Source organism: Desmodus rotundus, chromosome 3, assembly GCF_022682495.2.
Source record: "Desmodus rotundus isolate HL8 chromosome 3, HLdesRot8A.1, whole genome shotgun sequence".
Lineage (NCBI taxonomy): Eukaryota > Metazoa > Chordata > Mammalia > Chiroptera > Phyllostomidae > Desmodus > Desmodus rotundus.
In genome coordinates this window covers 109,634,259-109,649,230 of record NC_071389.1, presented here as the reverse complement: position 1 = coordinate 109,649,230, position 14,972 = coordinate 109,634,259, and the positions used below count along the sequence as shown (strand labels likewise).

Sequence of the window (14,972 nt, the reverse complement as noted above, 5' to 3'; positions counted from 1 at the left end):
GTATTCCAGGAGTGAGCTTAAGGAGGGTTAAATCCAGGAGTTGGCAATATGTGCATTGAGGAGGAAACATGTTTTGAGAAGAACTGATTTACTTAGCAAAATCATGGCATATATATGATGTGCCGGACACTGAGAGTGCAATGGGCATAAATGCGGCATATCTTGCCCTCTTGGCAAGGCTTACATAAGGTCAGAGTTGATGATCAGGAATTACATAAAAAATTGTTTTATTACTGGCATGCTGTGTCTACAGACTTTCTTGGGTAGGGTTTATAATACAGAGATACAACCTAGTCTATAGGGTCACGGGAGAGTCTTCTCCAAGGAAGTGATATTTAAGTCCTTGAAAGATGAGGAGGGGCCAATCAAGTGGGCCAGGGGAGGTGTGGGGAAAGGTGGGGAGAAGGCATTCCTGGCCAGGGACAGGACCTGTGCTGCCAAGGAATCTGAGGAGGCCATCAGCAATACAGGTGCCCTTGAACAACACAGGGGTTAGGTACACTGACCACTCATGCAGTCAAAAAATCGCATATCACTTTTGATTCCCCCAAAACTTATGTACTGATAACCTACTATTGACTGGAAGCCTTACTGGTAACATAAATAATCAATTAATGCCTATTTTATATGTTACATGTATTATGTACTGTATTCATATGATAAAGTAAACTAGAGAAAAGAATGTAATTAAGAAAAGCATAAGGAAGAGAAAATGCATTTACAGTATTTATTGAAAAAATATTGAGGGGATAAATGGTAATGGACGGAGACTTGACTGGGGGTGGTCAACACACAATAAAAAAGAAAAAAGGAAGAAAAAATAGATATATAACTAGACCCGCACAGTTCAAACCCATTTTGTTCAAGGGTAAACTGTATTTCCAGTGGGGGGCCTGGACTCTAGACTTAATTCAGCCTCTCATAAAGCTTGCAGGACATGGAGCACCCCTGGCCCGGACAGGAAATGCCGTGGGTTCCCTCCCCTTCCTCTTTCCCTATCCTGGTACAACTATAACTCAAAACATGTCTCTGCACATTTCTACATCTCCTCTCGGGTCAGCAACAGCACCCTTGTCAGAGAGCTAGAGCACGAAGTGGAATGCAGTGCAGTGGGGAGGGGAGCGGCAGGAAAAGGGGGCAAAGAAGGTAGATGATGGTAAGATCCCAGATGGAGACTTTTTTTCAGTGAAGGCTTTGAGGTCAGAGTTACATGGTGGAATTTGCCTATAAAGTAGATAAGAATGCTATGTAAACAAACACATAAGGTTGGCAAGAAAGGGTTGGGTTATTGAGGGGGGGGGAGAAGTCAGTGGTAGAAATCAAGAAAGATTGGAAGTTTAGGAAGACTGGGATATGGCAACTGATTGGATTTCTTGTTTATGTGTGCTGATTTACCGTCCTAACTCTATGTGAGTTGTTACACTTCAGATTGCCATTTAGAAGAATGTATTCACCGTGCCCCATAGGAGCACAGCACCAATTTGAGACAACACAGGCACTTTGAAAACATGGGTGGACCCTGAGCTAACCCATTGCCTTTTAGTCCTCGCCCTCCCCTCAAGTCCCCTGTCCTTCAGACACTAAACTTGGAGCCTAAAGGAATTTTGCTTGACTAGGGCCCAAGGTCTCTAGAGTAGCTTCCTTTTAATGTTTCATACTATGTGGAATATGTCACAAAGATGGTGAATTTTACCAGAAATTCTCTCTTCACTTCCAGGGAGAGAGTATTAGGTACGTATCGGTGCTGTTCACTTGGCCACATAATTGTTGGGAAGTATTTCTGAGAAGGTGTGAGCACGTTGTTCATTCCTTAGAAAGCTTCCAAGAATTTTGCTTTGCTTATTTTTGCATGGTTTTCGATAGACTTTACAAAGCACTCCTTCCCTGATGGAGTTTGTGATGATTCATTTCAAGTTTCAAAATAAATTTTTCCACCCAAGCAATTCAGTAAATCAGATTTCTTCCAACCATCACAACTTCATGCCCACTCCCATGGCCCGCTGGCAGCCCCCACCCTTTGATCTGAAAAGTGAATCTAGTTTAAAACCAGAGATGTATCCTTTGCAGGCACTGAAATTCGTCGGGAGCCTTGGTTTCAGGCCACACGCAGGTTTTCCACTGGTGTGTTCAGTCTGCATAGTTGAGCAGCCCTCCTTGAAGTGGAATGTGGTTATTGGCAAAAGAATGTAAAATCAGTTTTCATTAAAAAAAATTCAGATTTTTCCTGATGAAATTTAAGGGGTAGGTGATGGGAAAGAGACTACTGAATAGTTACAAGCAGAAAAAAAAAATTGTTCTCGCTTGCTCACTTCCACACCTTGGGAAACATCCCCCCCACCCACTTACAGAAGAAAAAACACCATATGTATACTTATTGTACTGGCACTAATTAAGCAACAAGGTCTTTCAACATTTTGGGAGAAAGCTTTTTTACACTTTTTAATAAATGTGCTACTCTAAGATTAGGCATGTTTTATAAACTGAAATAATAACGCACATGTGTAAAATGAAAAATAGTGTACTTCTCTCTGTGGCATTATTGGGTCATTTTAGCTTGGGCTACTTATGACCTATACTGTAAATTTGGCTATTTTATATCATGTAAATCCTGCTGATTTGCATTGTTTCACATCAAACACAATTTGAGCAAGGCCACCATTGCTCTCTCAAATTGCACCTTCTTAGACTCAGTTATTCATTCATTAAAAAGAAAAGAGAATGACTATGTTCTTTGTGCCAGGTTTCTGCGTATACAGTAGTGTACGTAACAAGCATGTTCCCTGCCCTCACAGACTTACACCCAGGGAAGGCAAGATTGAATGAGGAGGATTCAATAGTGTGAAAGAGGAAGGTCAAGGTCAAATGGATGTATTCCAAGGAAAGCTGACCTAGTCCTGTTTTGGTTTTAAAGCTTTCTTCCTGGAGGATGTGACAACAGAATTGAAGGATGAGTAGGAGTGAGCTGGGGAAAGAGTAGAGAGAAAAGGGCTGAGACTGTGATTCCAAGTGCAGAAGGCACACGTGGGTGGAGGATGGGAAGCACAGTGGTGATGCTAGGATTGCCTTGAGATGTCAAGAATGGAGACAAGGAGATCAGACATTCCCACACTTTTGGAGACGTGTGAGTCTTTGCAGTATAACTTTAATGGAAGCCATTGAGAGCTTATTAGCAGAGAGCCATATATCTGATTCATTTCAATGTAACCACACTGGTGAGGATGACTGTGGGAGTCCAGGCGGTTGGCTGTTGCCTGGTCTAGTGTATTAACAATGGCAGGGGACAGAAACAGACAGATTAAAGGGCTGCTTTGGAGGGAGAGCTGGAAGAATTCAACATTGCGTTAATTAATACTTCCCTAATCTATCTGATTACACTATGTCCTAAACTCTTCAAAAAATGGGCAATTGCAGTCACAAAGTTTACTAACAAAATACTACATTTTAAAGTCAGGTACATGAAACAATAAGTTGATGTTCTGTTCCTTTTTAAAAGTCACTATGTACAGACTTTAAACGATCTAAAATAAAAATAGATCCAGAGATGAACATTAAGTGCTAACTGGGACCAAAAGGGGGAATAGTAACTCCATGTAGCCTCTGCCATCTGGAAAACCTGCTGAGAGGCCAGGGCAGTGTGGAGGACGTCCACGAAATCCTGCCACACATAAATGAAGTGAGTGGAACTTACTAAAAACTGGAAAGGCAGAATACTCTAGGAGCTTTCAGATTTATACAAATGAGACTGCAGCTTATAAATCTGAGTAACTAGTATAATATACTTAAAATAAGACCAGGTTTCCAAATTCAAAATTTTTTTTTCTGTTTCGGTTTGTTTTAAACACAGGGACTGGTAGCTACAGCTCTACTGACATCCTGCTGTTTGGAAACACAAATTGGCTGGAAGGGACATTGTTTCTATTTGGTTAAATATTTCTTATGTTTCAGTGTCTCTTTTAATAAGCCCTACCTTACATGTATTTTAAAGAGTTGGGTTTGGTGTAAGGTTGTAAGAAGTGTGATCCAGAGTTCCCAGATTCCAGCCTTATAACATTATCAGAATGTTGCATCAAGGTGTATTAGCCTGGGCGGGAATAGCTGCTACAACAAACAATACCCAGATGTCAGGGGCTTAGCCCAGTCAAGGCTTATTTCTTACTCGCATCCCCACCAAATGGAGGACCGCACTGTTCATAGGTGGTGACCATATTTTCTCATTTCCTGTATTTTTGATGCTCTGACATTTGGGGCCTTGATCCTGAAGAGACCCCCACCCCCACCCCAGGCTAACCAGTTCCTAGAGAGAGCAAATGACTGCCTTGTAAGATAGATACAAAGCAGCCAACCCAGAACCCACATCCCCCCAGCTCCTTCATTAAATCCCCACATACCACACCACAATCCCCCCAACCTGAACCCTGACAACTAGGGACGGACCTGTAACCCAGAGCCTGCTGAAATCATTTAAACTACTCAGCGCTAAGCTAACACAGCACATCCACACTGTCTTGTCCATTCCCTCCCATGAAAACCCCAATAAAGCCTCTGGGCCATGCTCTCCCCTCTCCCTTTCTGCCTCCTGGAACAGCCCTGGTGCTTCCCCATGTGGCCCCGCAGGACATCCTGTGCCTCCTGTTTCTGGGGATCTGTAAGTATAAACTTCTTCCTTTGTGACAATCATTTCCATGTGTGTGTGTCTTACTGTGCCTCAGTAAAACAAAACCTGGGTCCATTTCAGTACAATAGGGCTCCATTTAGTGCATGGGCCCTGGTACCCTCAGCCTTAACACTGTGAGGGGAGGGCACCAGGAGCAGAGGAGCTTGTTCTTCACCACCTCTGGCAGGAACTGATCCATTGCAACAAGTAGTCTCAGGGCCCCAAGTCGGTACCAGGGACTGTGGAATGTTATTTAGCTGGACAACCGAGAAAAAGGGGAGTCTGTGGCCTCATGAGGTCTCACAAGGTGGCTGTTTCCATCCTTTTAAAAATCCATTTTTAGTAAACAAAAGTGAAAAAATAAAAGATTAAAATTTGAGTTTCATATTCATCAGAAATGGCCATAGAGAGAAGGAAATCTAGCAAAAGGCTTATATAACCAGGAACTGAACCCAACATTGGTTATGAATGTAATTATAATCACTAACACTTGAATAAACTCTACCTTTTATATACTCTTTCCAATCTTTTTTACTACTCTTTACTGAGAAAGGAAAAAATAAATTTTCTCTCATGAAAACATAGTGTGGAAGCTGAAAACCTAGTTCCAATTATAGTTCAGGCAATGCAGGTGTTTGAACAGAATGAGTTCTAAGAGTTTGTTTGTAAATTTGTTACATGAAACTTGGAATATATTTTCACTCTTGAGATTAATCTAAGAGTAGCTAGCTGGCATCGCACCTCCTCTGAACCTGTGACCCTGGTGACATTCTGGAATTGGGGCTGTCCGAACGAGTGCTTGGACAAGTTCTTGAAGCAAAAGGGCAGGAGAGGGAAAGCAGGGGAAACTCGGCTTCTGCTCTCCAACCAAAGTCTTGGCAGGAGCCTCGATGTCAAGGGAATGGTGCCACCTCCACCTTAATTCTCCCCACTGAGTCACGTGTGAGCAAGGTGCCTGTGATTTTTAGTACATGTGTTCCATGGATTCTTACTGCATTCAAAATACACCTACAAATTCACCCCATCTGTTTTCTTGATTATTAAATCCTGTCTTTTCTGACTGTACTGTGCTATGCTGTAATGTTGTCTTCAAATTTTGCTTTTTGTCAAGAGCCATTTCTGAGTGGATTTTTGTGGTTTAGTTGGGTAATGATGTAATGTTTTTAATGAGCATTTAATTGAAATGGCATCTTTATAAAATGTCATCAACGTAGCCCTTGATTGTTCCATCTGTTAGGAAAATGAACCGTACTTTTCTTACAAACTGTGGGCTTTTCCACAGTTATTTTTAAAGAAGTCTTTGCAGGCAGTTTTGGGGGCTGTCACTGCTGATGTGGAAAGCCCACATGGTTTTGCCCCTGTTGTCCACAATAGTCTGTTTTAGTGACTGTGTTTCTAAACCTCACTTGGCTAATCCTGCATTATGTTGGTCCCTGGGTCCAACCAGATTTTGCAAATAATGTAAGTCTGTAGGAACAGCTTCGCCACTGCTATGGGTCAGTGGATCCTGAAGTCATTGTATTATATGGACCTCTTGAGTGAACACACTGGCTATAGGTAACACCCTCCTCTCTCACTGCAGCCCTCATCTGGGTGAGTCTGATCCTGGATTTGTAAAACGCTGACTGGTCTCAGATTGTTCAGTTAAATGCAAACTGTTCTGATGCAATGGTGGGGTTACTTCTTACCTCTCCCCAGGCTGGTAGCCTTTGCGTGCTAACCGGTTTGGTCAGGCTGGTTATGGTAAGAAAACAAAGGTTTGGTAAGATCACATCTCCCCACATGCACTTTTGATGGATCTCTTTTGTAGGAACCTTTTTAGAGTCTTGCAAGGCTTGGCGCTGCTGACCTCACAGGTCTGCCACCTGCTACCTCAGCCCCACCCCCACCTGGGTGCTCACCATCCCATTAGGGCAGGGCCAGAGGCAGGCTGGAGTCCCCTCTAGGCCTCTGTGCAGGCTGCTTTCCTTTTTTGCCTGAATTGTCCTTTCACCTCTGACTTCTTCTCGGATATCCTTCTATCCCACCCCATGGGGCTTTGTGTGAAGTAATGTTCTTTGCTACATTTACACAGGTGCGGTTGTATAATGTTCTGAAGGCTGGCTTGGGGAACCCAACTACTCACCTTGGTTTGAGGGTTTCTGTTCTCCTATCAAAGAAAAATCACTTGAGATTTTGAATATCTGACTAAAATTAAAACAGCTAAACGACAGAAAAGATGTTTTGCTCACTGGAGTGTTGGAATCGCCACAGTACTGTTAAGAGTAAGCAAAGTGGGAAGAAATAATTTGGCAACAACAAGCTTTAGGAATAAACCTGGACAATGGAAGTATGGTTTTCCAGCCAGAGGTTACCAGCAAGCTGCAGCTTATTAATGCACTCACCCATAAATGATTTCATGGGGCTTCCGATCTCTCCTTCAGGGGTATGTTATTGGCAAGTTTTAACAAGGAATGATGCCCATGGGGATTTGCCTCTAAAACAGTTGAAATATAACCTGTAAGAGAACAATCCATTCCATGGGAATTTCCCCGACAGGGTGTGCAGAGCGATAACTTGTGACTTGTATAGAAGACACTGTCTTTTCAGAGGCACTTGGCATGTCCTAGAATCTCAAGTTGATTTGGGAGTTTCTCCTCCAAGGAATAAATTATTTCCAGATGGTATTAGTTTTGACTGGGGCAGGAGATACTCTTTCATAAGCAGAAAACTAAAATGTAATGGCGGGTTATCCTTCTGAGATGGTGAACTAAAATGTTAGGTTAATCCAATATTTACTAACAGTTACCTTAAGTGTATTCAAATAACCTCATGTGTGAACATTTTAGTAATTCCAGTAGCATTTTACTATCACGACGAGTTAGAAATGAATGCATTAAAGAACTCTAGGATCTGCAGTTGGAAAATGCCCTTGATTCCCACATCTATTTCTTCTGTCCGTGCCAAACTGCTGCAGTGTCCAGTGGTCTTGGGGGCCTCCGTGGAGGCGCTCTCCTCCTAAGTGAGCTCTCAATCCTGGAGGTAATCAGAGAGTTTGCCACCTTTCAAAGGCCGCCAAGCACTGTGAGCAGCATCACTTTGTACTGAAGCCTCACACTGTCTCTCTGCGGGTCAAGTGAGCAATTAGGCCCCAGTATGTTCTGTCCTCCTTGGAGGACACTGTCCACTATCTGGGGAGAGAGAAGGGGGCTCCCTTCATGGGTTGGACACTCTTACTTCCGAGTGCATTCTCTGTTCTCATTGTGGATGCTCTTTTCTTTCTCTTCTAATGCTGTGGTTCTCAGTCTGGGATTTTGCCCCTGGGACAATGTCTGGAGACATTTTTGGTCTTCATAGCTAAGGGGTGGGTACTACTGGCATCTGGTGGGTTGAGGTTAGGGATGCTGCCAAACACCCTACAATGCATAGGAGAGTGTCCCTGCAACAAAGAATTTTCTAGAAAAATGTCAGTATTGCCGAGGAGGTTGAGAAACTCTAGACTAATGAAGCGCCCCCTAACTCAGGGTAGAAGTCCTGGGCTCGAGAAGCTGCTGCCGCTGCTCCCCGACTTGTGTGCTGTGTGTAATTCCTCATGTGGTGCAGGATTCATATCATGTGAACCTCATTTTCTGCTCACCTGAATGCTCTCCTAGAAAGTTCCTGCCCATTAGGTGTTGGTATTTCAAAGGAGTATTTTCTATTCTAATTATTTTTCCCCTTGGAGTTGTCTTGTTTAATTTTGGGGAGTCCATTTTTCTAGCTCAGTTAATGAAAACACTTATTTGCCAATTTTATAGTTTCTTACTGTGTGGTCTTTTGCATGTTATTTAACTTCTCTTCACTACCCCAGTTTCCACATCTGACATATGCAGATAATAATACTATCTCATATAGTTGTTAGTTTATTAAAGGAGTATTACATATGTTAACGTTGTATACTAGAGTATTATCTATTAGTGTTACATATTAGTGAGTGTGATATATTAGAGTATTACGTACATTAGTAAGTATACTACTCTGTGTACAGTGCTTAGAACAGTACCTGTCATATAACGAGTAACTGTGTTATCTATTTTGAATGTGGAATTTCGTATGATGTCTAGCAATTTTCTGTTTACTGTGTATATATTCATAAAATATGAAACACATTCTAAGCCCTTCATATTAAACAAATGCTTTGTATATTTAATCTCTTGCAGTACACAAATCAACTAACATTTGAAATATTAGTATTAAAACGAAATTCAAAAAGCTGTCACCACAATTGTAAACTTTGATTTTAACTGCGTCTCCCACCCCTTCTAATCCTTCCATCTGATCTGAGTTTTCTCTGGACTCCAGTACAGCTTAATGTGGGTAGAACTGGGGGCACTTGGGTCATTGCTCCTCTCAACTAAAATGCCTGTTGTCGTCCATTCACGAACACACAGGATGGGACTGAGTCTAGGAAATACAGCCTAAGCCAGCCTGAGCAGGAGGAAGGTCCGAAACTCTCTACCATTAAATATGTGGAGCTCTTTAGCAGCTAAGAACAAAACCATTAGAATCTTAGAGTTCTCTATCCTTTCAGGAACCTGAATGAGGTAATTCAGTCATCATCATCTGTATCTGATAGAAAACCCCCATTTTATAGATGTGAAAACAGACTCAGAACCTAAAATTTTTTTACATGGAATAATGGCAGATCTGGAACAAGAGAGCAGAGATAGAGCCTTGGCCAGTGTGGCTCAGTTAGTTGAAGCGTCATCCCATAACCAAAAGATTGAGGGTTCGATTTCCAGTCAGGGCACGTATCTAATTACATGTTCAGTCTTTGGTCAGGGCACATATGAGAGACAACCAATCAGTGCTTCTCTCTCACATCGATGTTTCTCTCTCCCTTGCCTCTCATTTCCTCTCTCTAAAAGCAATGAAAAAAAAATGTCCTCGGATGAAGATAAAAAGAAAAATAAATAAATAAAAGAGAGAGCAGAAATAGAACCAGGTCTTCCACTCTGACTACTGGTATTTTTCCTACTAACCCAACTCCTTCTCTCCACCTCATTTCTCTAAATATCCTGGTGTTAGTAGTATCATGCTTTGTTGTTATCTTTTCTTGTAGTGTCAATTTACAATGTTGATCTCATGGCACCAACTTTTCATGTGCTACTATTTTAATTAGTATTCTTGTATTAATAAGACCAGAACCAGTGTTCCCCAGCTCAAGTAAATAACAAACTATTTACCTAGTCACTCAGGCCAAAAACCTTAAAATCGTCCTGGATTCCGTATATTCTTTTCTACTCCACCTCCAAATCATAAACAAAGCCTATCCATCTACCTTCAAAATATATGCAACTTTTTATCACTTCTTTCTACCTCCAACATAGCCACTTTGACCTGCAGCGTCCAATAGAAGTTTCTCTGGTGATGGAGACGTCTATAACTACACCGTCTAATGTAGTAGTTATTAGCCATGTGGCTACTGAGCATTTGAAATGTGACTAAGTGTGACTGAGGAACTGATTTTCTTTAATAACAGCTTTATCGATCTATAATTTACCTACCACACAATTCCCACTTTAAAGGGTACATTCTATGGTTTTTAATATATTCAGAGTTGTGCAACTGTGACCTTAATCAATGTTTGAGCACCTTCATCGCCCCCAAAAGAAACCCACCATACCTGTTAGCAGTTACTCCTCATTTCCCCCAAATATCCCAAGCTTCTGACAGCCACTAATCTACTTTCTCCTATAGATTTGCCTATCTGAACAGTTCATACAAGTAAAATCATATAATATATGGTCTTTTATGATTGACTTCTTTCACCTAGCATAAGATTTCCAAAGTTCATTCATATTGTAGCATGTATTAGCACCTTATTTATCCCTGCTGCTCAATAATATTCTATTGTATGGATGTACCACATCTTATCCATTCACTAGTCGATGGCATTTGGCCATTGAGAGTAATGCTGCCATGAACACTCATGTGCAAGTTTTTGTATGTTTCATTCCTATGCTTTTACTTCTCTACGAGTGGAATTGCTGGGTTTGTGGTAATGAGGCATAAACTTTTGAGGAGCTGCTGACAGTTTTCCGAAGTGGCCGCATCATTTTATTTCCCTACCGGCAGTGTATGAGGGTTATAATTTCACCATATCTTTGCCACCTCTTGTTATTATCTTTTTTATTATAGCTACCCTAGTGGGTGTTAAATGCTGTCTCATTGGGGATTTAATTTTGTATTTCCTTGATGGCTAATGATGTTGAGCATCTCTTCATGTACTTATCAGCCATTTTGCATATCTTTGGAAAAATGTCTATTCAGATCCTTAGCCCATTTTAAAATTGAAGTTATTTGTCTTTTTATTGTTGTCTTAAGGGTTCATTATATACATATTCTGGGTACAAGTTCCTTATCAGATAAATATTTGAAAATATTTTTTCCATTCTGCTGGTTGTCTTCTCACTTTCTTGGTGGTATCCTTTAAAGTATAAGAGTTTCTAATTTTGATGCAGTGCTATTCATTTTCTTCTTTAGTCACTGCAATTTTTGGTGTCATAGCTCAGAAACATTGCCAAATCTAAGGCCATATTACTCCTGTGTTTTATTCCAAGAGTGAGTTTTGTACTTGTAGTTCTATGACCCACACGAGGTGGACAGTTCAGAGGCATTAATTACATTCAAAATATTGTGCCTCTGTCACCATTATCTATTCCAGACTTTTTCATCACCCTGAACTGAAACTTTGTAAACATTAAGCAATAACTCATTTCCCCTCCCCCTCAACCTCTGCCATGGCAGAACTAAGTTTTTTATTTTATTTCATTTTAATTAATTTAAATGTAAACAACTACAGCAGCCAGTGGCTACCATACTGCACGCAGCTCTACATGCTACCAGTTTCACCCTCCTGGACGGATTGCTACAATCATTTCCACACTGGCATTGCATTTATTGTTTCTCTCGTTTTGATGGTGCAAGATTTGTTCTCCATGAAAGCTGGACTGTTCCTTTAAGAGCATCACTCATGCCATGCCACCCTCTGCTCAGAATCCTCTAGCAGTTTCCTATCGCAATTAACAGTGAAAACCCAACTCCTTGCCGTGGCCTATGTTAATTTGCCCCTTCTGCCTGAGCATTTCCTAGTGTCACCAGCCAAACTGGTCTTTGTGATGTTCTTTGAGGTCATCCATGTTCTATATTCAGAATGTTGGCAATTTTGCTCTGCCTGGAATGCTCTCCCCCTAGATATTATTTTAATTTACTGCTTATACTATTCAGATCTGCTCCAATGTTACCTTCTCAAAAAGATTTTTCCTGAATTCCCCATGTAAAACAGCAGCCTCTATCGCTCTCTATTCCATTACCTTACCTTGTATTTCTTTATAGTACTTACTACACCTGCCAGCTTATTGTACATCTGCATGTGTTTCTGTTCTGACTCCCTCACTATAATGTGAGCTACATGAAGGTTGGGACCTTGACTCCCCCGTTCCCGTAACAGTCCATGTCAGGAAGTAGATTTCAAAAAATATTTGTTATATAAAGAAAGAATAATGTTACCCCTTTCAAGGCTATAATCTATGTTAAAATCAAATAAATGGTCTCTGGTCTAATCTCAAGTATTTCTTTATTGAGGAATGCCTTTAAAAATGTCATATTTGTTATTAAAACAATCTTAGGGCCAGTTACTGCAAAGTGAACTCCCACAGTTTGGAATAGCTATTAGCTAATACAGTGACTTGTTACCTTTTGGAGGTTAATTTAGCTTCTCCCTTACTTTTTGAACTTTTCCCTTCCTTTCTGTCTTCACCCCCTCCTCTCCCTAAGCTTTGAGCCTATTCTTCTTTAAGTCAGTGGCCACACCTCCCTCTCTCTCCGCCCCCCCCCCCCCCCCACTTTCTTCTCCTAGGAGAACCCTTACGTTCCCTAGCCGCAGTCCCTCAGTGTAGTGCTAAAACCTAGGCTGTGCCACGGCCATGATGCCGTCTTGCGGGTCACTGACCTGTCTAGAATCAGGAGGAAGGGCGTGCCCGGGAGCTAGATACAGGGTTCCAGGGTTACCAGATTCTGACCTATGGTGAGACTTGATTGTTACGGTGTTTTAAAAAACTAGCAGATTTTGATTCATTAATAGATAAATCCATGAGCCCGATTATATGTGTGTATAGCAACTTGGTGTGTTGGACATTTGAACACAAAACTCCCTATGTGCTTGGCCTGTGGGCCACAGGTCTGAATTTGAGCATAAAAGAGAATAAAAGATTGGCAGTGTCATCCAAAGAAACCATTGCTGATCTTAAAATATGCTTTGACCCCTCAGGATAAAAACCAGTTATTTTCACAGCAGGTCGGCTGACATGAATTAGATAATTCTATTAGAATTCTGCCTTCGTGGTATTATATACATTGACATGTATGTAAATACGTCGAAAAGCAACAATTGGAAAGGATAGGAAAATTAAAGCCTCAAAATCCTAGTTGTATTTTGTAGACATCTCTCATCACACTGCTTACATTCCCTCCGTTCATAGACTCCAGAAGGTTAGTAGCTGCAAAGTGAACACCAAGACAGTACCCTCCAAAACCCTCTGAGCTTTCCCGTTATGAAATGACTTTGTGTTCATGCAGTTCTTTTCTTTTATTGGCCTATAATTCCAACGTGGCAGAAATTAAAGATGACTAGAAAATGAACCCTCGGAAAAGATCTAGTACTGCCATTAATAAAGACAGATGAACATCTCCTTATTCTATTCCTATTTTTAACCCAAAAAGGGAGATTTTAACTTTCATAAAACTAAATTTCAATGCAGAGCGATTGTGTGGTTGGTCGGTTTGTTGGAACCTGATTCTGTCTGCTTCATCTGGAGGAAATACATGATGATAATAATTCAGAATCACAGACATAATTTTTGAAATTCCTTTACATTTTGATAAATGTTTCTAAATTCTTGCTTTTGCATTCTGAATGAAGTAGAGTGCCATGCTGTGCTCCGGGGGTTAGTGGTGATTTCTTTGTTTTTCAGATACCGTGTTGGCCAACGGTCACGCCACAGACTATTTATTTGTTGGAAACATTGTTTACACAGTAAGTTTATTTCTCTGTGGACTGAGCCATTCTTAAATAGCACAAGTGTGGAGTCTGCCTCTTGGAACCCTTTATTTCAGATCTTTAAACTATATATTCTAGACTCCTTAAGTGCAGAATGGTTGTGAAATATTCACCTCATTTTGGGTGAAGATTAGGCAGAGTCAGGATTTCTGGATAAGTGATTAACAAATTTCCCCATTCTTCAGATGACCATTCTACTTCTACCTGGTAGGGGAGGGGGTGCGGGAGAATGCTAAAGAAGGTGATTTCTCCCAGCTCTTCCAGGTTAAGTAAAGAACAAAAGGAACTATTGTGAGAAAACTCACTAAAATGAGGGCTTTTCTTGAAGTAAACCTGCCTGTATTCCCTAAACTAGCCCCTAGAGAATTAGCTACCTAGACGGCACTTTCCAAGTACAGCTGACTGGGAGGAGCTGCCTTTGAAGGGGACACTTGGGATGTCTCCTGCAAAGTAAAAACAACTCACTGAGCATAACACGGCTTCCCCACGCCTCTTTCTTTTCACAGTATGTTGTTGTCACTGTTTGTCTGAAAGCTGGTTTGGAGACTACAGCTTGGACTAAAGTAAGTTTTCTCTAGAATTATTTCTCTCTTCACCGACTGTATATATTTTTCCTGGTATGATACCCTTTTTTTAAGCCTTGGAAAAACAATAAGGAATATCCAGCTATCTTATTTTAAATTTTGCATGTAAAAATCGTGGTTTGATTTTATCAGGGCAAATTTGCAACCCAAATTTTCCTGAAGGTTCATTTGCTTGGCGCTTAATACAGCTCTAAGCTATTAATAGTCACCTCATTTCAAATGTGTGTGCACATTGTAAAAAAGTACATGCAAAATACAGGACAAAAAGAGAATTTTTAATTTTCATAATTTTAGCACCAATAGAAAGCAACTGTTGACACTTTGCTATATGACATTCCAGACTTTGTTCTGTGTATTTTTAAAAAAGATAATGCATTACAGAACATAGAACTTTTTCACCTTTTTTCACTTAAAAATACATCATGAACATTTTCTGTCCCTTAAACTATACTTCTACAAAATCATTTTTTCATGATTACAAGGTATTAAATCTTACTGCTGTTCCATCACTTATTTAATCAGACCCCGGTTTTACACATTTTGCCTATTTCCAGTGTCTGGGGATTATATCATTGTTTCATGATTGGAACAACTGGTGAGGAATGAGATGGTCCTGCTAACACCACGATATGGACCTAGAGGAAGGTCAGCTGTG

General features: G+C 40.8%; 1 protein-coding gene across 4 annotated transcripts in view; it reads left to right on the top strand.

Moving 5' to 3' along the window:
* The window catches only part of ATP8A2 (ATPase phospholipid transporting 8A2), a 590,644-nt gene that overhangs the window by 437,310 nt on the left and 138,362 nt on the right, over nucleotides 1–14,972 (top strand). For all 4 annotated transcript variants that reach the window (XM_053920803.1, XM_053920801.1, XM_053920804.2 and 1 more), the window contains 2 exons: nucleotides 13,648–13,709; nucleotides 14,240–14,296. In XM_053920803.1, coding sequence (XP_053776778.1) covers nucleotides 13,648–13,709; nucleotides 14,240–14,296 — 119 coding nt within the window. The remainder of the gene's footprint in view (nucleotides 1–13,647; nucleotides 13,710–14,239; nucleotides 14,297–14,972) is intronic.